The sequence below is a fragment of the Podarcis vaucheri genome (genome assembly GCF_965113315.1).
Source record: "Podarcis vaucheri genome assembly, chromosome: 10".
NCBI classification, from domain to species: domain Eukaryota; kingdom Metazoa; phylum Chordata; class Lepidosauria; order Squamata; family Lacertidae; genus Podarcis; species Podarcis vaucheri.
This window is the reverse complement of record NC_138748.1, coordinates 71,784,018-71,805,512: the sequence shown is the minus strand read 5'-3', so window position 1 is coordinate 71,805,512 and position 21,495 is coordinate 71,784,018. Positions and strand designations below refer to the sequence as shown.

Sequence of the window (21,495 nt, the reverse complement as noted above, 5' to 3'; positions counted from 1 at the left end):
AAGACTGAGCACGCTCTTATCAGCAGAGTGAATAAATCTTCACAACGGAAGAGGCGGACAGAGGCAGATGTAAGCATATTTACAGCATTTTATTCAGCAGCAGGACAAAGGAAACATGTCTGCTTCCCTTCGTGCCCAAGCAAAAAGCATAGGCAAAAGCTATATACAACGGAAGTTCCCAGCAGACTGTACTGGAAGTAAACAGACATGTGACTTACAATAACTCCACATGCCTGTTCTAAAGGTGGAATGGAACTATATCCTAACAGGTAGAACCGTCCAGAGTGTGCCCCCAACAATGAACAAATTAGCTCTTCTTTCTGCCTCTCCTCCAACCCCACATTCAATTCACTCTCTATTAAAAACCTTTTTTTACGAGGCAATAATTGATATTTTTATTTATAGACATATTTATAGGCATCTTTTAAGCCGATTTTGTGCCCCCCCTTGCCTGCGCCCCTGTGGGGGCCCCACCTCGCTGCCCCCTAGCTACGGCCCTGGGCTCATCCTAAATTCTTTTAAGGCGAAGTCTTGTCCAAATTAAGAGAACAAGAAAGGAACATAGATTCTGGCAAAGGGAATGCAAGCAGGCAAGGAAGGATGCTGATAGAAGCTGAGGACCATTTTCCTAAAAACAGAAAGGTCACAAATGAAAGCAACCTTTAAATACATTAGGAGAAGCAGGGGACTAGCTAGAGAGGCGGTTGGATCCTTGGATGACTAGGGAGTGAAAGGTGTTGTGATGGCCTGGGACTTGGGCTCAGACTCAGAGCCAGAGGAGACTCAGTCTGCACCGGATCCTCTGCCTCAGGCATCATCTGAACCGAGACTGGGGCCTGATCCTGAAGAGTCCCAGTCTGCACAGGTTCCCCTGCAGCAAACACCAGCTGGGCCGAGTCAGGAGCCTGAGCCTGCCCTGGCTCCAGATGCAGGGATTGCCTTGTTGCCTTTAGCTGGGCCATCACGTGCAGCTGCTCCACTACTGGTATAGTCAGGGGAGGCTGAGGCGGCCTCTGGGTCTAGTCACCCACCGACGTCTCCCGAGCTGCAGAGACTGAGGTCTGAGAGAAGGAGAGACCTGAGTACTCGCAGGAGGAGTGCTTGCCTTTAGGTGAAACAAGGAGGTGAGTCGTCGGGGGATCAGGACCGGCTGTTACCCCGACAGAGATAAAAGGCTTCGGACCCTGCCCCAGGTTGTGGGAGCAACATTGCTGTATGCCAGATCCTGCCTGAGATCCTGTACCTGTCCTTGCCTGGTTTCCTGCCTCATGTCCTGCCTTGGCCCTGTTGGACTGACTCCTAGCAGAACCTTCGAATTCTGGACCAGTCTTGGACCACATTTCACGGGTTACCCATGTGCCCAGCACAACTGTGCTCAAGGAAGATTCTGAAAATGCAGAGAACATGAATGTGAGCATGGAGCTGGGAGGCCCAAATGTACAGTAGCCCCCTCAGGTAGGGATGGGGGGGCCCCTCTCCATTTTGGTTCTTCTCCAATTCTCATTTTTCAATTCTTAAATTCACTTCTCTGCATGTCTGCAGCCAGTTCTCCCTCCCTCCCTCCCCCCTCTCTCTCTTATCCTTGCCTGCCCTGTGGAACGCCCTCCCATCAAATGTCAACGAAATAAACAATGACCTGACAGCAAACCAAGCTTTATGAGGAATGGTTGAAGGAGCTGGGTATGTTTAGCATGGAAAAGAGGAGACTGAGAGATGATAGCTATCTTCCAATATCTAAAGAGCAGTGCCTAATCCCATGGCACTGTTAGATTTCTGTTCCTGTGCCCCTGTGCAGTTTTTGGAATCACAACACTGCTGACATTCCAGACTGTTGGAAGTCACGGGAGACGGTTGTTGATGTTACTGGTTTCCTGTTTGTTTCAGTTGTTCACTGACTCTCACAGAGAGCAGATACATATTCTTTCTGTCCTGAGTAGGTAGAAATAAACGTAGTGATGTAGCACATATTTTTATCTCTCCTTCTGCTGCTGTTTGGATACTCTGCGTAATGGGAGTGTGCCTGAAGCCTCATTAAAGGCTTAGGTTGTTAATCTCCATTGGAGCAGAGGTTGATGGAGTCCAAAGATATGACGTGGAGCAGAGCCATTTCAGCTCGGTCGCAACGGAAGCTTCGACAGGCACCACTGGCTTCCCAAATACAGTTCTGATTTTGGGGATACTTGAAGGGGAGACTACCTGAGATGCTTCCATGACTTTCATAGCTTATAGAAGTGTAGATTGCCTCAAGGCCAACGTGTTGAAGGCCCTAACCAGCACTTTGAAGTGTTTGCACAAATGACAGAGAAGCCACTGAGGCTGATGCAATATAGAAGTATTTATTTCTGCAGCATATTTGTAGAGGCATGCACACATTATAGACAGTTACGTTTCCCTATCAGAATGACTTAAAGGTTAGGGATCTGCAGAGGAGGGTTCCTTCTTCTGCTCATTGTCCAGTAGATCCAGTGTTAGGTGTGGAGCAGGTAATCCTATGGGACAATTGGGAGCAGAAAGTGAGCTCCTAATTAATCCTTTGCAAGCAGGACTTGGGGATAGCAAGCACTCCTTGAGTTGGTTGCATTACAGATCCCCCCCCGCATAGATTTCCCTTCCAAATTGATGGGAAAGTGCATTTCAGAGGTCCTCCTCTTCACCACTGATCGGTGCTAAGAGCAAGCCCCATAGGGAACGTCCTACTGCCTTGCTCTCATCTAATTAGTGCTGGACCCAAGCCCCTATAGAGACACTCTTTCAGCAACAAGCAGCTGGTTTGCGCTGAGAGCACAGCTGCGAGGGGGCTGGCTGCAAGTCCCACTTTGTCTTTTTGCAGGTGTGGTTTGGATTCAAGCCGCACCTGCAAACAGTCATTTCTCCTCTGCAGAGGGCTTGCTTTCATTAATCGACTTTCAAGTCTACACCCTTCCCAGGGCTCTAGAAGACACTGCCATAAAAGTGCATTGGTTCTTTGCACAGTAAAAGAGACCAGTTGAATGTCCTAAATGCAATCTGAATCAGGATATTGGAGACATGTGAGTTGGGAGGGGCAGGAAGTAATAAAGGAAAGTAATTGGTTCTTGTTTCAGGGGCATGTGTTTAAATTCACAATGGGCTGAGGCATCTATTAGGGAAGGGGAGGCTGTTGTCCTCCTGACGTTGGTGAACCCCAGGTTTCTTCATCCTGGGCTTCCAGGGAAGGGGGCTCTTGCTACTTGCAGGATTCAATTAGATCTATTGCAGGCTACTGTGAGAGCAGGACATTGGAATAGATGGGCCACTGGAATGGGGCAGAAGGGCACCTCTGACGTTTTCATATTCTGAAAAAGGCGCAGGTAGAAAGACAACGTTGGATGGAAGCTTCTGAGATTTGATGGGGTCAGCCAGGGAGAGCGAACAGGTCAGGAGGATCCGTAATTTGGCCTATGTTTGCAAATATAGGACTCTACATTCTTGCAGCTCTCTGCTCTAAATTTCTCAAAACCTGGAAAAACACAGAGAAATGGTCTTAGGCAGAGTCAACAGCAGACACCAGGAGCTCCTTGGCGTGCTGCTGCTGCTGCTGGGACCCCAACACCCTCAAAACACATGTACCCCCACCCCACGGTGGCCACAGGGAATGTCCTTTCTTCTTCTCCCATTCAAAAGAAACCAAGCCACTCATCCAATACTAAATTGGCCAAGGCGGGTGGTGGCATCTATGGGGAGGACCTTGAGTAGAAAGCAAAAGTGGATTAGGATGGTGTTCCCTGTCAGTCTGAGCCACCTTGGGAACATAGCTGTCAGGGTTGCTTCCAGATCCTAGCTCACAGAGGATCACGCCAGCCAGCGATCATTAAATAAAAGTCTTTATTGAGTTACAGTCTCCATTCTCAAGCTGCTGCGCGCAACTCTACGTCTTATGCTTAGATCGGCGAAGCTCCGTCTGAGTCTCCGCCCCTTGCGCACCAACTTAATATCCTAGCCCTGCTCCACCTTTTCCGCCTGACAGTTCTCCTCTGGGTCCCTCTGCCCCCCGGGGTCTCTTCCTTCCGGGATTCTTCTGACGCTGACCCCCCGGACCCTTCTGTCTCCTTGCGCCGGGCTTTAGGACCTGGCTCCCTTTCCGGGCTGCCTACTGCGCCATCTTCCTGTGCATTTGAACTTGGCGCGCGCGCCCAACCTTCCACTTTCCGTCTAACCGTCTCTTCGCTCCCCGATGGAGGTGTGGCCACTCCTGACTCATGCCCTCCCTCCTGTTGTGAGCTGCCAGCGCTTGATCCCTGGCGCCCTTCCTCATCCCTGCTCTCTGGCGGTGACGCTGGTCCCGATTTCCAACTGCTCCCCTCTGAGTCCCCTCTGGCTCTATCTTCCTGGGGTGTCCCCCTAGTCTCCCCCCTTGCCCTGGCCACTGGTGCTCCTTTTTGTGAATCTTCTGATTCACTGGAAAGACTCGGAGATCTCGGGTCGTCGTCATCACTCATCTTTTCTTCTGCCTCCTCCCCCTCGCTCTCTGTTTCCTCCCTTGCCCTCGCCTCTGCTCCTGAACCCCTGACATCCATCCCCCCCTCGAAGCCCCCTCTTCCCCCCTCCCCGCCTTCCGGTGCGGGAGCTGGGTGCTGCCATGTCAAGGGGACGAATGTCGGGTACAGTTCGCTTCCCGTGGCGGGCCTCCATCTGAAGTCTTCCGGTTCTTCCTCCCTGCTCTCGTCGACGACGGTCACCTCTGCTTCCATCTCTGTGCCGCGGTGCTCGAAACCCTGGTCGTCCCCGAAAACGTCCATGTCTGTCTCTCCCTCGCTTCCTTCTGGAGGCGTTGCTCGTCCTGGACCCTCCAGCCACTTTCTGCGCCACTGCTCCTCTGGTCGATCATCCCACCAATACGAGGGTTCGGAAGCAGATCCCGAGGGCGACCCCTCCGGGGAACTGGCGTCTCGTGTCGGTTCCTCATCCGAGTCGAACCCCTGGAACGTGCTGGCTGAAAGCGTGGGCGTGAAAAGCCAGTCGTCGAAAAAGTCCGCTGGCATTGGCCTATGTGGGAAGAGGGCATGAAACTCTTCCTTGAGCAGAGGTTCGTCTAAAGCGTAGCCCGGCACCCAGCTGTTGGCACTGGCCGGGGTGCCCTCCTTAGCGAGAAGGTATTCTACCCCCTCTTCCCCCCATCTGGAGTCCAAAATCTCCGTGACTTCGTTGATGCGCACCTCCTGTGCCACTTCCCGTTGCCCGGTTCCCTCTCGGAGCGGACTCGGCGCCGTTCCTGGTTCCTGAAACCTGTGCGGTGCCTTGTAGGGAGTGAGCACCGATCTGTGGAACACCGGATGCATCCTGGAACCCTCCGGAAGCGCCAGCCTGAAAGCCACCGGGTTGACCTGCTCTTCGACTTGGTAGGGCCCCAGTTGCTTATGCCCTAGTTTCTTCTTGGCCAACGACCTGGCCGGCACTGCGTGGGCTGCTAACCAGACCCAGTCTCCCACATGGATCTCTTCGCCAACCCTTCTGTGTTTGTCTGCCTGCACCTTGTATGCGTGTTTGGCCAGCTCCAGGTGCCGCCGCAGCTGATCGTGGACCTCCTGCAACTCCGACGCGAACGCATCTGCTGTCTGCGGCTCCCCCTCCACCATTCTTTCCAGTCCCGGGAAGGTTCTGGGGTGCCTCCCGTTGTTGGCGCAGAACGGCGTGACCCCCATGGACACGTGCTTCGTGTTGTTGTAGGCGAACTCGGCGAGCGGCAGGTAATCCACCCACGTTGTAGGCTGTTGATTCGCATAGCATCTCAGGTACTGCTGCATGATGGCATTGACCCGCTCCGCTTGCCCGTTGGTCTGCGGGTGTCTCGCCGACGCCAGGTTGATCTTGACGTTTAGGAAGCCCATCAGCTTCTGCCAGAAATTCGAGATGAACTGCCGCCCGCGGTCGGACAGAATAGACCGTGGCAGACTGTGAACCTTGAACACGTGGTCTATGAACAGTTTGGCGGTTTGTTCCGCCGTGGCCACCTTCGCACACGGGATGAAATGTGCCATCTTGGAGAACAAGTCCACCACCACCAGCACGGCCGTCTTGCCCCTCGAGCTGGGCAGATCCGTGACGAAATCCAGGGCGACTCTCTCCCATGGTTCGACCGGAGTTTGCAGCGGTTCCAACAGTCCGGCCGGCGGTCTGTGCACTGGTTTGGCCCTCTGGCAGGTGTCGCACCTCGCCACGTAGTCCGCGACCTCCCCTCTCATTCCGGGCCACCAGAAATCCCTGGCGACTAATTCCACCGTCTTCTCCTTGCCAAAGTGCCCGGCAGTGGGCGCGTCGTGCAGCTGATGCAGTACCTTGGCGCGAAGTTCGTCTCCCGGCACGTAGATGGCCCCTTTACGGATGAGCAATCCATCTCTCAGCTGGAACCCATCGGTCGCCGCCGTGCCCCTTTGCATCTCTGCCATCTTTGCTTGCGCGAAGGAGTCAGTCTGCAATGCTCGTCGCACCGCCTCCAGGTCCACTGTCGCCGCAGCGCACGCCCACACTGTTGGTGCGAAGATGTGCATGGCGGCCGCTGGCGTGGCGTCCTCCAGATACTGTGGCTTACGGGAGAGCGCGTCCGCCATGATGTTGGTGTCCCCCGGGACATACTCTATTCGGAAGTCGAAGTTCGCAAAGAACTCAGCCCAACGTATCTGCCTCTGGTTCAGGAACTGTGCCGTGCGCCAGTGCTCCAGATTCTTGTGGTCCGTGCAGACCTGCACCGTGTGCTTGGCGCCGATCAGGAAGTGCTTCCACGCTTTGAATGCTGCATGAATGGCCAGCAACTCCCTGTCCCAGATGGTGTAGTTCTGTTCGGACTTGCTGAGCTTCCTGGAGTAAAACGCCCCCGGCCGCCAAACCCCCTGCGGGTCTCTCTGCAGCAGGACTGCTCCCACGGCTCTGTCCGAGGCGTCTGTCTCGACCCTCATCGGCCTGCTGGGGTCGACATGCAGCAGCTGCTCTTCCGACGCGAAGAGACGTTTGAGTGCCTGAAAGGACCGCTCCGCCTGCTCCGTCCAGATGAACTTCTTTTTCTTGGAGCTAAGCGTGTCCGTGATGGCCGCTGTCTGCATAGCAAAGCCTTTGATGAACTTGCGATAGAAATTCGCGAAGCCGACAAATCGTTGGACCTCCTTCCGGTTGCGTGGGCTTTTCCAATCCAACACCGCTCGAACCTTGGCGCTGTCCATGGCGAGCCCCTTGTCAGACAACTTGTAGCCCAGGAAATCCACCTCCGTTACGTCGAATTGGCACTTCTCCAGCTTGGCGTAGAGCCTATGTTGCTGTAGCCTGCTCAGCACTTCCCTGACGTGTCTGTCATGCTCCTGCTGCGATTCCGAAAAGATCAGGATGTCATCCAAGAAACAGACGCACGTCTTGTAGAGGAGCCCCGCCAACACGTGATGCATGAAAGCTTGAAAAACGTGGGAGCCATTTTGCAATCCAAAAGGCATAACTCTATATTCGTAGGTGCCCAGGGGCGTGAACATGGCTGTCTTCCACTCATCTCCTTCCCGCATGCGAATGAGGTTGTACGCCCCTCGCAGGTCCAACTTGGTGAACACGCTGCCCTTGCGTACTTTTGCGAGGAGGTCGTCGATTCGGGGCATGGGGAAGTCCGACGGCTTGGTGACACTGTTCAAAATGCGGTAGTCCACCACGAGCCTTTTCTGGGGCGTGTCTCGCTTCTTCACAAAGAATACAGGACTGCCCCCCGCTGCCTGGGACTCTCGGATGAAACCGCGCTCCAAATTATGATCTATGAACTCTTTGAGTTCCTGCAGTTCGTCCTCAGACATGGAATACAGCTTCCCTTTGGGCAGCGCCGCCCCCGGCAGCAGGTCAATCTTGCAGTCATATGGTCTGTGGGGGGGTAGCCTGTCTGCCTCCTTCTCGCAGAAAACCTCCAAAAATTCTGCGTACTTGTGGGGAATCGCTTGGGGCGTGCCGAGCAGCAGCTGTGACTCCTCTTGCTCCCCTTCCTGCTGGGGCATGATGCAGTGTTCAGCACAAAAGGAAGAGCCGAAGGTCAGCTGCCTCTGGTACCAAGCCAGCGTCGGGCTGTGCTTGTCCAGCCAACTCATGCCCAATACAATAGGCGTGTCCGAGAGTTGAGTGACGTTGAAGCTGATGATTTCCCTGTGATTTCCAAGCCGCAGCACCATAGGTGGCGTCTGCTTCACCACTTGCCCCCCTAGCAGCTCCCTGCCATCCACCGTGACAACCTGCAGGGGCAGCGTGGCAGGCAGCAACTGTATAGCGTGCCGGTCGACAAAGTCCTGCCCTATGAAGTCTGCATTGCTTCCCGAGTCGACGGTGATTGGCACGTCCATGGTGATTCCATTGGGTAGCTGGAGCGATGCGGTGAGCCTCACTACTGGCTTGGGCGGGAGGGGGTCCATGGGCGGTAAATTCCCTGGGGACTGCTTCACTGACACGTCTGGCTGGGCCCCAGTGCCTCTTCCTCCAGCCAGACATCGTCGTTTCCCTGCTGTGGTTCTCCTTGCTGCGTTGCTGCAGTCACCATTGCCGAAGCTGCAGTGTGCTTGTGGAGCCTCCGGGGACACTCTTTCGCCATATGCCCTGGATCCTCGCAGATATAACACTTCCTGTTCCCTCTAGGAGGCTTCGCTTTCACTGCTGCCGGTGCTAGGGCTCTGGCTGCTGACTGAGCCCTTGCACTCCCAACCTCCATCGGTTCCACCCCTCCCCCTGTTGGAGGCGTGGATTGCGCACGCGCTGCTTCTCTGGGAAGGAAGGAGGAGCCCCTGGCTGGTTCGTGCCCGCTGCGCCCTTCTTCCCTGCTCCACGGACGTTCTTCCAGCCGCACCCCCACCGCCAGCGCCCTCTGAACGATCTCCTGCGTGGTCCGGGGTCTCTCCCCCCTCGCAATCTCATCTTTAACCGAGCTGTGCAAGCCCTCCCAAAAAAGGTCTCTGACAGGAGCCGAATCTCTGTCCCATTCCAGGGCACTGACCAAAGCGAAAAAGCGGGCATGGTACTGCCTTACGCTGGCCCTCCCTTGCCTTAGTCCATGCACCTCCTTCCGGGCAAGATCCACGTCAATGCTTGATAAAAAACACCCATCCATCGCTTTAATAAAGGCGTCCGCATTTTGGAGCGCAGGATCCTTATCTCTCCACAAATTGCGCAGCCATGCTTTTGCGTCTCCATGCAAATGGGACATGATGAACCCCACTTTCTCTTGTTCATCTCTAAAGTCTTTGTGCAGTAGTTGCAGTGCACACATTACGTCTGCTCTAAAGTTGGGGTACTGTTGCAAATTCCCATCGAAGTGAGAGACCAGACCGCCTGTGCGTCTCCCCAACCCAATCCTCTCTGGTTTGGGTGTCTGTTGCCCTTGCTTCGTAAGCACGTCCAACCTGACCTGGAGATCCCTGTAGGCGGCAGCTGCGTCCTCCTCTCTCTTCCTGGATGCCAGCGCCTCGGCATTCAGTCGTGACACTGCTTCTCTCAGTTCCGCTATTTGCTGTTCGGCCGTCATATTGTCTGCCGTTCGTGAGCTCGCTAGTAGGCACCCGCTTTCTCTCCTCTCCGCGAGGCCGTGGATGCCCACAATTTGTAGAGACGGAGCTTACTGTCAGGGTTGCTTCAAGATCCTAGCTCACAGAGGATCACGCCAGCCAGCGATCATTAAATAAAAGTCTTTATTGAGTTACAGTCTCCATTCTCAAGCTGCTGCGCGCAACTCTACGTCTTATGCTTAGATCGGCGAAGCTCCGTCTGAGTCTCCGCCCCTTGTGCACCAACTTAATATCCTAGCCCTGCTCCACCTTTTCCGCCTGACAGTTCTCCTCTGGGTCCCTCTGCCCCCCGGGGTCTCTTCCTTCCGGGATTCTTCTGACGCTGACCCCCCGGACCCTTCTGTCTCCTTGCGCCGGGCTTTAGGACCTGGCTCCCTTTCCGGGCTGCCTACTGCGCCATCTTCCTGTGCTTTTGAACTTGGCGCGCGCGCCCAACCTTCCACTTTCCGTCTAACCGTCTCTTCGCTCCCCGATGGAGGTGTGGCCACTCCTGACTCGTGCCCTCCCTCCTGTTGTGAGCTGCCAGCGCTTGATCCCTGGCGCCCTTCCTCATCCCTGCTCTCTGGCGGTGACGCTGGTCCCGATTTCCAACTGCTCCCCTCTGAGTCCCCTCTGGCTCTATCTTCCTGGGGTGTCCCCCTAGTCTCCCCCCTTGCCCTGGCCACTGGTGCTCCTTTTTGTGAATCTTCTGATTCACTGGAAAGACTCGGAGATCTCGGGTCGTCGTCATCACTCATCTTTTCTTCTGCCTCCTCCCCCTCGCTCTCTGTTTCCTCCCTTGCCCTCGCCTCTGCTCCTGAACCCCTGACAATAGCTGTCAATGTTTCCCTTTTTTAAAGGGAAATTCCCTTATTCCGAATAAGAAACGGGAAAAGTTGACAGCTATGCTTGGGAAGGCTAGATTATTGTAAGGCAGCTTGGAAATATTTCTATCTAACAGATGAAAGGGCACCAAAGGAAGTCCTTCACTCACGACCTCTTGGCCAAAGAGCAGGCAAGGAGCACATCTCATACCCTCAGTAGAAATTTAGAAAATACTGCAACCCACATTGCATTGAGCATGGCAGCTCCAAAGTACCAGCCCTGAGAGCGGACTCCTTACCGTCCCCACGAAACAAGGAGGCACATGAGTAGATGCCCTGTTTATTAGGTTCTCCCTCAGCCCATGGTAAGAACTTGGCAACAGAGCCATCTGTCCACTTCCAATTTCCATCCTGCAGGGACAAGAGAGTTGGTATGCTCTTTAGAAAGAACAGATCACAAGGAGACACTTCCAAGGACACAACACGCTCCTTGATGATTGTACCCAAACGAACCACAGACAACATTATTTGCGTTGCAGGACATCAGCCAGGAGCCCACCATGACTGTTTTGGCCTCAAGTATGTTGAGTCCAGAGAACCTTCTCATAACATTTCGAGGACATCAGCTGGGGAAGCGCCATAGAAGAATCTTCCCACTGAATTCATTTACTATCAGCTCCAACAGTGCTGACGGAGGAGGAGAAGGCCTTGGAGACTCACCCTATCCTCGTCTGACAATCCAATCCAGACACTTAGTTCCAGCGATCTTTTAAGGTCGTTAGCCAATAAATCCAGTTCTGTTGCTTCACGGATAGAGACAAGCTCAGAAGTCGGGTCAAATACACGGCAGGCTTTCTGAGAGGTGGAAAAAAGAATGAGTTTTATGCAGCTACTTACCTTTGAATTCTCATCAAAGTCAGGTTCAAGGTTGAATATTGCAGTTGCAATACATGGAAATCCAGTTCCGGACATGTGACTGATTGAAATGCAAGCTTTGTTTGGCCACCTGAGATCCAGCATGATGCAATATCCCCTGTTGTGTCTTGCTCAGTTTCTTCATTATCTGATTTTTAATTAGAATCTCCACTTTTAGTTTGTGATTTTGTCTATAAAAAGAAAAGTTCTCGGGAGGACTGAGCAGCATTTGAGTGGACATTGTCCCAATATATAAACATTTGTTTGCAATATCATTTGATATACTGCAGTTTGAGGTGTTATTTTTAATAATACTGTATTTTTCACCCTATAGGGCGTACCGGCCCATAGGACACACCTAGTTTTCATCGGGGGGGGGGGGAAATCAAGGAAAAAAATATGATTTCCCCCCCACAGCTCTGGGAGCAGCGGACAGGCTGCATGCAGCCTGTGCGCTACTCCAAGACCTTCCCCCTGCTTTTGTGGGAGGTGGCGGAATTCCCCCACCGGCAGAAGCCACACAGCCTTTAAAGAACGCGTGGCTTCTGGGTGCTTTTGCGGGAGGTGGGGGAATTCTCCCATCTCCCGCACAAGCCCACAGGAGGGAGAAGGGACTGACTCAGCCAGCCAGTCCCTTCTCCCTCCTTGGGGAAAAGCACCCAAGAGCGCCGCGCTCCTTAAAGGCTGCGTGGCTCCTGCAGGCTTTTTGACCCAGCTTGTGGGGCTGGCAATGGGGGGAAGCACTGCTTTCCCCACTGCCAGCCTCAAAGAGCAGACTCCCCTGGCTTCCGTGAAAGCAACGCGAAGCCTCCGGAGCGCAGGCTTCGGAGGCTTCGCGTTGCTATCGCTGAAGCCAAGGAGTCTGCATTCACCCCATAGGACGCACACACATTTCCCCCATAGGACGCACACACATTTCCTATAGGGCGAAAAATAGGGTACACTTTGCCACTGAGGCGGGTGACAAAATGCCGGGCGGCACTCACCGTGGGGCCTGCAGCGCACCTGAGCTATGTGTCTCTCCTGGGAGTGACGTGGTGGCTTGGTTGCCTGCAGGTTCTACACTGCCCCAAATGGTCTGCCCGCCACCTCCCCATCAGCTGTGGGGTGCCTGAGTGGGAGGAGGCATGCAGACTCCTCGGAGGCCCAGCGGAGAGTCCTGCCCCAGCTGGCCCCGCCTCTGGACGCAGGGCATGTGCGCCACCCCAGGCACCCAATTGGCTTGTTCCACTGCTGCATCTCTGCTGTTGATCTGACAGGGCAGGTGTGCGACAGGGCAGGTTTGAGTTCAGAGTAGTGCAAGCAGACTAGCTGTGTGCATCAGATATCATCCCTCAGGGTGCTGACACGGCTGTTATTTTCCTGGTGGGCTTCCGTGACTCCCACACCATACATTTCAAGCACCTTCAGTAAACATTCAGAGCATGTAGGTTTTACCCACGAACCATGGGGACTGTAGCCCTGCGGACAGCAACCTACAGTTCCCAGGATTCTTAAGGGAAGTTCGTGTTCTTCAAATGTGTGTTCAATGGGTGTTGGAGATCTTGCTCACTTCGTCTCTAAGGTATGGTGGGTTCTCCAAGTTGTTCCTGATAAATGGTTGTTGCTTATGAACCTACCTGTCCCTGGGGGTTCACTTGAAAGCAGAACATGTTGGAGCCTTCATGAAACCTGAGTAAGTACTCCAACCTTTTGGGCCAATGGGTATTTTCTGGGATGTTGAGCCCACCATCTCAAGTCATCTTAAAGAAGGCCTGCCTACTTCCAGCCTATGAACAGCGTATCTATCCAATCACTATCCCACATAACCTGTATCTTTCCAGAATTGAGTTTCAGCCTGGTGGCCCTCATCCAGCCCCCTAGTGCAGTGTTTCCCAACCACTGTTCCGTGGCACACTAGTGTGCCGCGAGATGTTGCCTGGTGTGCCGCGGGAAAAATTAAAAAATTTGAAAGATTTTTTTAAAGTCAAATTTTCGATTGGGACGCCGTCACTAGATGACCCCTGGGTTCCCTCCCTCCCTCCCGCTCTGCGCCTCCCTCCTCCTCCTCCGGGGAGGCCCTTCCTGGCTCTCGGCCAAGGCTTGGCGGCTGCCACTCACTCACTCGCTCGCCCACCCGTCCCTCCATCCCTGCACCCGGCCTCTCCCCCTCCGTCCCCGGCGCGGGGGCTGCCGGGATCCGTAGTCCCCTCGTCCTTGGGCTCCGCGCCCGCGCGGGGTGCGCAAACTACGTTTCCCAGCGTGGCCTGGCGGGCCGGGCGTTTTGTTTGAAGCGCTCTTCTCCCGGCCATGGAATGAGCGTGGCGGCGGCGGCCGGGCGGGCAGGCAGGGGCTCTTCCGCGCGGACCCCGCACAGCCTGCCTGCGCCCCCGCGGAGATCGGGCGGCAGGATGGAGCCCAGGGATCCCCGCGGAGGCGGAGGCTGCCCCCCAGGTAGGGCTGTGTCGGGGGGGTGGTTATTTTTGCAATGCTGCATCCGCGCCGGAGGGGACGCATCGGACCGCGGGGAGACCCCTTGGCAGGCGTGCAAGGCAATGCATGCATGCAGGCGTTGCATGGAGTGCAGTGCAATGCAATGGCAACGCGGCGCCCTGCATGCATGCATGCAACTTCCACCGGCGCTCCGGACTTGGCAGGTGAGGGGGGCCCCAGTGGGCGGCAGAGAGAGCCGGGAGGGCGAAGGGGAGCCGGGGGGAGCAGCGCTGCTCCCCGAGCCGAGCCCGGGGGGAAACTTCGGCGTCGTTGCGCCGGGTGTTGGAAGCAGAGGCTGGCGGGGGCCCCTCACCTGCAAAACCTGGTCGCCTCTCATATATTTCATGCATTGCATTCATCACCCGCTTTCTCCTCCAAGGAGCTCCCGGGGGCGCGTGTGGTTCTCCCCGTGTTATCCTCACAACAACAGCCCTGCGAGGTAGGTCAGGCGAGTGGCCCAAGGGAGCACCCAGGGATTGTCCTGGCCAGGTGGGGTGATTTGAACCCTGCTCTCTGCCCGGTCTTCGTCCTCATTTAGCCCCCACATGTGCATGACTGTGGTTTTCCCCCCTCGTCTTGGCTATGGTGTGAGTCTGTGCTGTTAATTAATGGGGTTCTGCCTTCGGAGAAGATGAGCCAGCCCTCAAGGAGGTGATTATGTAATTTGCTAGCAATTCATGTCCCTCCCGGCGTGACGCTGCACGCTGACGTCACGGGGCTGTAATGGTGGTGTGCCTCGAGATTTTTTTCATGAAACAAGTGTGCCTTTGCCCAAAAAAGGTTGGGAAACACTGGCCTAGTGGCTCCAGGCAATGGTCCTGAGCTTCCTCAGCCTCATCTGAATCTGAGAAGAACGATAAACTGATGAACTGAGCTGGTTGCCCAAGGCCTCACTTCAGATGCCTAAATGACATCTCATCAGCTCTTGAGATGCAAAACATGGCCATGGGATTGAGATTCATAACAGGTCTTCTGCAGAGACTCTCAAGCATATCTTGTGTTTTGTGCCCTTGCTCTTTCTGGACCCACCCAAAGCACCTAGAGGCCCCTCTTACCACTGCCTCGTGCCATGTTAGCCGGTCGGTAAAGCCATGATAGCAGCTTTCCATTTCTTTTTTCCAGCCCTGGAGGCAGCCTTCAGGTAACAGAGAGGGAGAACATTAGCATTCAACATGGTCACGTCAGCACATGAAACAGTGGAAATAAAATATTTTCGGGGTGTCATAAAAGCCAAAGGGAAATTGAACGTCCTCAAAGACGTCCCAGGTCATGGGGTCCTCCACTTTTTTGGTGTCCAATAAGACATATATTTTCATTGTATTAAATTTTTTACCTGCCCATTTTCCAGCCAAGGAAAGCTAATGAGAATAACAGCAATAGATAATCTTATTTCAACCAATAATAAAAAACCACTAGGAAATAAATACTACTAAACCCAGAATGATTCTGAAAAGTGTAGCTGGTCACTGCAACTATACTGAGGGTGCGGGTTCCAAAGGTGTGGAGCCACCTCAGAAAAGACCTACTGACAGATGAAGATGGTGGACAGACCAGTATCCAACTGGAACGTCCGTGTGCAAGGAAGAGGATACAGGCACAAACAAGTCTACAGATTTCATAGGTCCATCCCATTCAGGGGCCTGAAGGTTAAAGTCAGCACGATGAAATGCACTGGGAGACATTAAAACTGGTACGATCTAAGTGCTATTCAAGCTGCGTGCTGTAAACAGAACAGGATTCTGTCATTTTGAACCAAACAGTCTACAGGGCCAGACCCACACACGACACATTACAGTAGTCTAGCCTGGACCAAGACCAGCACATGGATCACCGTGGCTAAAACTCACCTCTTCAGAAAGGGATACAACTATTTTACCCTAGGAAACTGATGAAACACAATACGCATCATTCAAGACTAGCTGGAATTGTTGGAATTAATGCTTTAACCCAAAATGGCACACGAGAGACTGGGCAAAAATGTCAATGGATCTACACTTGGCTTTCTAATGCTGCCAGAAGCTTCTCTTTCTCTAAGGAGACATCAACCACCTCCGAGATGAAATGATACCTTACCATTGGGACCGTAGGGGTTTTCTGCTTTTTTTATTTTCATTGTGAAGCCAAAGGAGAGCTGCCATATCAGAACAAGGCAGGTGCAAAGGAGGCTGAGCCTGGGGTCAGAGGAAGGCTGCATCTGTTTCTGGAGACAGAAAACACAAAACACACAATTGCTAGGCTGAGTTTCCTCTATCCATCGCTCAGAAGGCAAGGTGTTCTCTTTCTTTCTAACAGAAAAAAACACTCATTATCTCATAGAATCATAGAATCATAGAATCATAGAGTTGGAAGAGACCACAAGGGCCATCGAGTCCAACCCCCTGCCAAGCAGGAAACACCATCAGAGCACTCCTGACATATGGTTGTCAAGCCTCTGCTTAAAGACCTCCAAAGTAGGAGACTCCACCACACTCCTTGGCAGCAAATTCCACTGTCGAACAGCTCTTACTGTCAGGAAGGTCTTCCTAATGTTTAGGTGGAATCTTCTTTCTTGTAGTTTGGCTCCATTGCTCCGTGTCCGCTTCTCTGGAGCAGCAGAAAACAACCTTTCTCCCTCCTCTATGTGACATCCTTTTATATATTTGAACATGGCTATCATATCACCCCTTAACCTCCGCTTCTCCAGGCTAAACATGCCCAGCTCCCTTAGCCGTTCCTCATAAGGCATCGTTTCCAGGCCTTTGACCATTTTGGTTGCCCTCTTCTGGACACGTTCCAGTTTGTCAGTGTCCTTCTTGAATTGTGGTGCCCAGAACTGGACACAGTACTCCAGGTGTGGTCTGACCAGAGCAGAATACAGTGGCACTATTACTTCCCTTGATCTAGATGCTATACTCCTATTGATGCAGCCCAGAATTGCATTGGCTTTTTTAGCTGCCGCGTCACACTGTTGGCTCATGTCAAGTTTGTGGTCAACCAAGACTCCTAGATCCTTTTCACATGTACTGCTCTCAAGCCAGGTGTCACCCATCTTGTATTTGTGCCACTCATTTTTTTTTGCCCAAGTGCAATACTTTACATTTCTCCCTGTTAAAATTCATCTTGTTTGTTTTTGCCCAGTTCTCTAATCTGTCAAGGTCGTTTTGAAGTGTGATCCTGTCCTCTGGGGTGTTAGCCCACCCAGATAGAATAAAGTAAAGGTAAACAGAAAAAAGTAAGGAGTTACAAACCCTCAAGATCAAATCATTTCACTTTATAGATTTATCAACTCTTTGATTTGTTGGGGAGCTGGTCCCTGAGAATCAAAGGTACCCCATTGTTCGTGTGCTGCTCACTTTGGAGATATAGCTGCCATTTAAAGGCCAGCATGGAGAGTCAAAGAGATCAGAAAGGGGGAGATAACTCACCTGGTTTTTCAGCATCTCTCTCTTTCTCTGAGCTGCTGATTCTTCCTTATTCAAGTGTTCCAGTTGAGCTACGCCTGGGTGGGAAGCTGGTCTTTATGTGTCATTTATAGTCTGATAGGTAGGCAATGGCATGTGGTGAGAGACACTTGGCAGCACAAGGGAAGCCTAATGGTTCAACGCAAACATACACCAAGATCTTTTGCATCAGAACAAAAAGTACAGAAAGATCTCTTTCACTTGAAAGCCACTGTGGATTGAAAAAATATCCAGCTGCTATGAACTGGAAATTAGCAAGGAGGAGAGTCATGCTAGGCAAGGAGAAAGTAAGAAGCTAGGAAGAGTGCTCCTGGATCTGCCCACCCATTTTACAAAATGTGGTCATTGCTGCTTCTCCCCACATTGCCTCTTTGTTGTTGTTTAGTCGTTCAGACGTATATGACTCCTCATGACCCCATGGATCAGAGCACGCCAGGCACTCCTGTCTTCCACTGCCTCCCCCAGTTTGGTCAAACTCATGCTGGTAGCTTGGAGAACACTGTCCCACCATCTCGTCCTCTGTCGTCCCCTTCTCTTTGTGCCCTCCATCTTTCCCAACATCAGGGTCTTTTCCAGGGAGTCTTCTCTTCTCATGAGGTGGCCAAAGTCTTGGAGCCTCAGCTTCAGGATCTGTCCTTCCAGTGAGCACTCAGGGCTGATTTCCTTAAGGATGGATCTGTTGGATCTTCTTGCAGTCCATGGGACTCTCAAGAGTCTCCTCCAGCACCATAATTCAAAAGCATCAATTCTTTGGTGATCAGCCTTCTTTATGGTCCAGCTCTCACTTCCATACATCACTACTGGGAAAACCATAGCTTTAACTATACGGACCTTTGTTGGCAAGGTGATGTCTCTGCTTTTTAAGATGCTATCTAGGTTTGTCATTGCTTTTCTCCCAAGAAGCAGGCATCTTTTAATTTCATGACTGCTGTCACCATGGATCCTTCATGGATCACTGCCTTGCCGTGGCGAAGGGGCTTGAATAACTTAGAGAAGCTATGAGCTATGCTGTGCAGGGCCACCCAAGATGGTCAGGTCATAGTGGAGAGTTTTGACCAAACGTGATCCACCTGGAGCAGGAACCGGCAAGCCACTCCAGTATCCCTGCCAAGAAAACTCCATGGACAAAGACAACATTGCCTCTTACTTTGAGTGTATTGTGTCAGCTAATGAAGGCCCACCTCTTTCCCTCACTTTAAGGAAGAAAAGTGGGGTGTGTGTGCGTGTGTGTGTGTGTCTTCAGAGTGAGACAATCTGGTTGAGATGGACAAGGAGAGTGTCTGTTCCACACCTCCAAGGTGATCATGAACGGCTGGGTGAGATTTTGTCCTGTTTCCTGATCTGGAATGGGAGGGGGGGGGAGATCAACTTCTGCACAGGGTGCAACTGAAGTGGAACGGCAGGGCTGTGTGGTCCCCTGATCCACTGGGTCTCTGGGATTGTGGGACAGTGGTCAGAGCTTGCCTTAAAGGTGAGGTGCTTGCTATAACAGCAGTGTCAGTGAACACCTCTTACTTGATGAAAGGCAGGGAGCTCTTCCGGGGTTGGCATAACTCTGTGGTGGAGCCTCTGCTTTTGGAGACAGAAGACTCCAGATTTGTTCCCCCACCCTCTTCCAGTAGGGCTAGAAGCCTGGAGAGCTGCTTCCTTTCAGAGCCAGATGTAGCTGTGCATCGACCAAACATGAAGGAGTGAGATCTGTTCTTCGGAACTTCATCACTCTGGCATGAAAACTGTTCCTGGCCCAAGGTGCCGGCCAGAATGACACCTTCGTTCATGCTATCCTCCTTCCTTGCTATCCTCTTCTGATCCAAATGCACAAATGCATGACTGGCGCATACTTTCCCACATGTCATCGTCATCAGGAAATGTTCTTGCAACTCAGTTGGCATCATCAAGAGGAATCCATTCTCCATCATCTGATAAGACAGGGCATGAAACACGATGTTCCTTTGCCTAATCAGAGTACAGATTGAAATCCTGCCTACCAGCTAATGCTGTTTGTGGGCTGCTATGAGCATATCCTGATATACCCAGGAGGAGTTTAGTTTCGGAAGAACTTCCCCCTGTCTTCTGTAGCAGAGGTACAGAGTGTTCACCCCCCAACAGTACATTTCAAAGGCCACATCTTGCTTTTCAAGGTATATGTAATTAAATAACCTCAGGGCTGTGCACCTTAGGGGGGAAGCTGGTGCAAGGGATCTGAGGTGGAGGTGAGTGTGGTGCCATAGTCCCACATAGTAGAGGGCGTCATCAAATGTTCACCTATTGGCACAAATTCCAACTTGGACCAATTAATAGAATTCCCTGATATTTTACCAAAGGCATCTACTGTTTTCATCAACATAGGAACAGCAGTCTGAGGTTTCAAAATAAGCAAAAGTGTGTAATCGGCAAATAAAACCAATTGTGATCCATAGCTGTCAATGTTTCCTTTTTTTAAGGGAAATTCCCTTATTCTCAATAGGATTCCTTGCAAGAAAAGGGAAAAGTTGACAGCTATGTTGTGATCTGCTCCGTAGATCTCACAATGTTGTCTAATAGCAGAGGCCATGGGTTCTAGGCAAATATTAAAAAACAAAGGTGAAAGTGGACATCCTTGTCTTGTTTCTCTAGACAGTGGGAAAGTAGCAAACATGATGCCATTAACTTTCATTCTGGATGTACGCGAGTCATGCAATATTTCAATTGGTGTTTAAAGTCCAAAGGAAATCCATATTTACTGAAAGCTGCCTTCATATACCGTTCCCTTTCAGCATCTAATGATAAAGTTAGGAATTGATCTTTACCTTTGTTTAATTCTATCAAAGCCATACCAATCTGATACAATCTGCTGCTTGTCTCATTTTTATAAAACTGGTTTGGTCATTCTTAGCAACTGACGCTATGGCTTGCTGGATACTGTTTGCTATGGTTGCTGCTATAATCTTTGTATCAACACTAATCAGTGATCAGCTACCCTGATGAACCCTCCAATGATGCCATCATTCTTTTGCAAATGGCAAATGCATACCTATCCACATGGCACCACTGGCTTCCCAAACAGATGCAGTTCTGATGGTGCGGATATATATATATATAATGTGTGTGTGTGTATGCCTGGCGTGCTCTGGTCCACAGGGTCACGAAGAGTTGGACACGACTAAACAAACAAACATATATAAATAATGCAATTGGAGAGGGCGCATCGGAGACAGACAGTCGATAGCCCTGGTTAACTCCACATTCCAGCGGGCCACCAGGGAATCAGGCCATCAACATGTGAATAAAACACCCCCCACCACCACTCTCTGGAAACCACCTGGATACATTAAGTGGTGGGGGAGGACCATCCGAATCGGTCCCACCTCCCTGCAGAGTGGAAGGGTCACGGAGAAGTCCAGTTGCACCAGGAAGTAAGGGGGAGACTCCCTGAGATGCCTCCATCTCAATATCAAAGCTTATAGAGGAGTCTATTGCCTTCAAGGCACCATATTGCCAACGTTTCAAAGGCCTTAGCCAGCGCTTTGAAGTGGGTGCACAAATGACAGAGAAACCACTGAGGCTGATGCAATATAGGAGTATTTATTTCTGCAGCATATTTGTAGAGGCAGGTACATGTTTTAAAAGTTATGCTTCCCCATCAGAATAACAAAAAGGTCAGGGATCTGCACTGAAGGAGGATTCCTTCTTCTGCCCATTGCCCAGTAGATCTCTTGGCATCTCAAAATGGTTGTGACATTTCTTTCTGCAAGTGCCTCTGTTGCCCTCAGTCCCCATTATGTTATACTTATTATACGAGGGATGGGGCACCTACAAGGCTGTTCCCCTCCCAACTATATCCTCAATGGATTCAAGTTAAAAGAAAGGAGATTCCAGCTAAACACAAGGATGAACTTTCTGAGTGTAAGAGCTATTTGACAGTGGAATGGACGCCCTCAGAAGGTGGTGAATTCTCCTTTGTTGCAGGTTTGAAAGCAGAGGTGGGATGACAGCCTGCCAGGGATGTATTCGTTGTGATTCTGGCATTCCAGGGGGTTGGCCTAGATGATCCTCAGGGTCCCTTCCACTTCCACAATTTTATGGTTCTGTGTAACATTAGGGGTGGACAACAGGACAATTGGGAGCTGAAAGTGAGTTCCTAATCAATCCTTTGCAAGCAGGAATGGGGACAGCAAGCGCCAGTGGCGTAGCGTGGGGGGTGCAGGGGGGGCCGGCTGCACCGGGCGCAACATCTGGGGGTTAGGGTCAGGGGGTGCAAATCCACGGGTTAGGGGGCGAAAATCCACGGGTTAGGGGGTGCAAATTACTTGCCTTGCCCCGGATGCTGACAACCCACGCTACGCCACTGGCAAGCGC

General features: G+C 52.0%; 1 protein-coding gene across 2 annotated transcripts; it reads right to left on the bottom strand.

Moving 5' to 3' along the window:
- Positions 1-2,315: 2,315 nt before the first annotated feature.
- LOC309541448 (C-type lectin lectoxin-Thr1-like) lies at positions 2,316-17,234 on the bottom strand. 2 transcript variants are annotated; one of them, XM_082239322.1, is made up of 6 exons: positions 17,122-17,234; positions 15,791-15,917; positions 14,773-14,852; positions 11,051-11,185; positions 10,630-10,741; positions 2,316-3,478 (listed from the first exon to the last, which is right to left on the bottom strand). In XM_082239322.1, exons 1-6 carry the CDS (start codon positions 17,134-17,136, stop codon positions 3,396-3,398), a joined length of 552 nt encoding a protein of 183 aa, XP_082095448.1. In that variant the 5' UTR covers positions 17,137-17,234; the 3' UTR covers positions 2,316-3,395. The 2 variants fall into 2 exon arrangements, with proteins under 2 accessions (XP_082095448.1, XP_082095449.1); XM_082239323.1 differs by lacking the exon at positions 17,122-17,234 and adding an exon at positions 16,945-17,075.
- Positions 17,235-21,495: the final 4,261 nt, after the last annotated feature.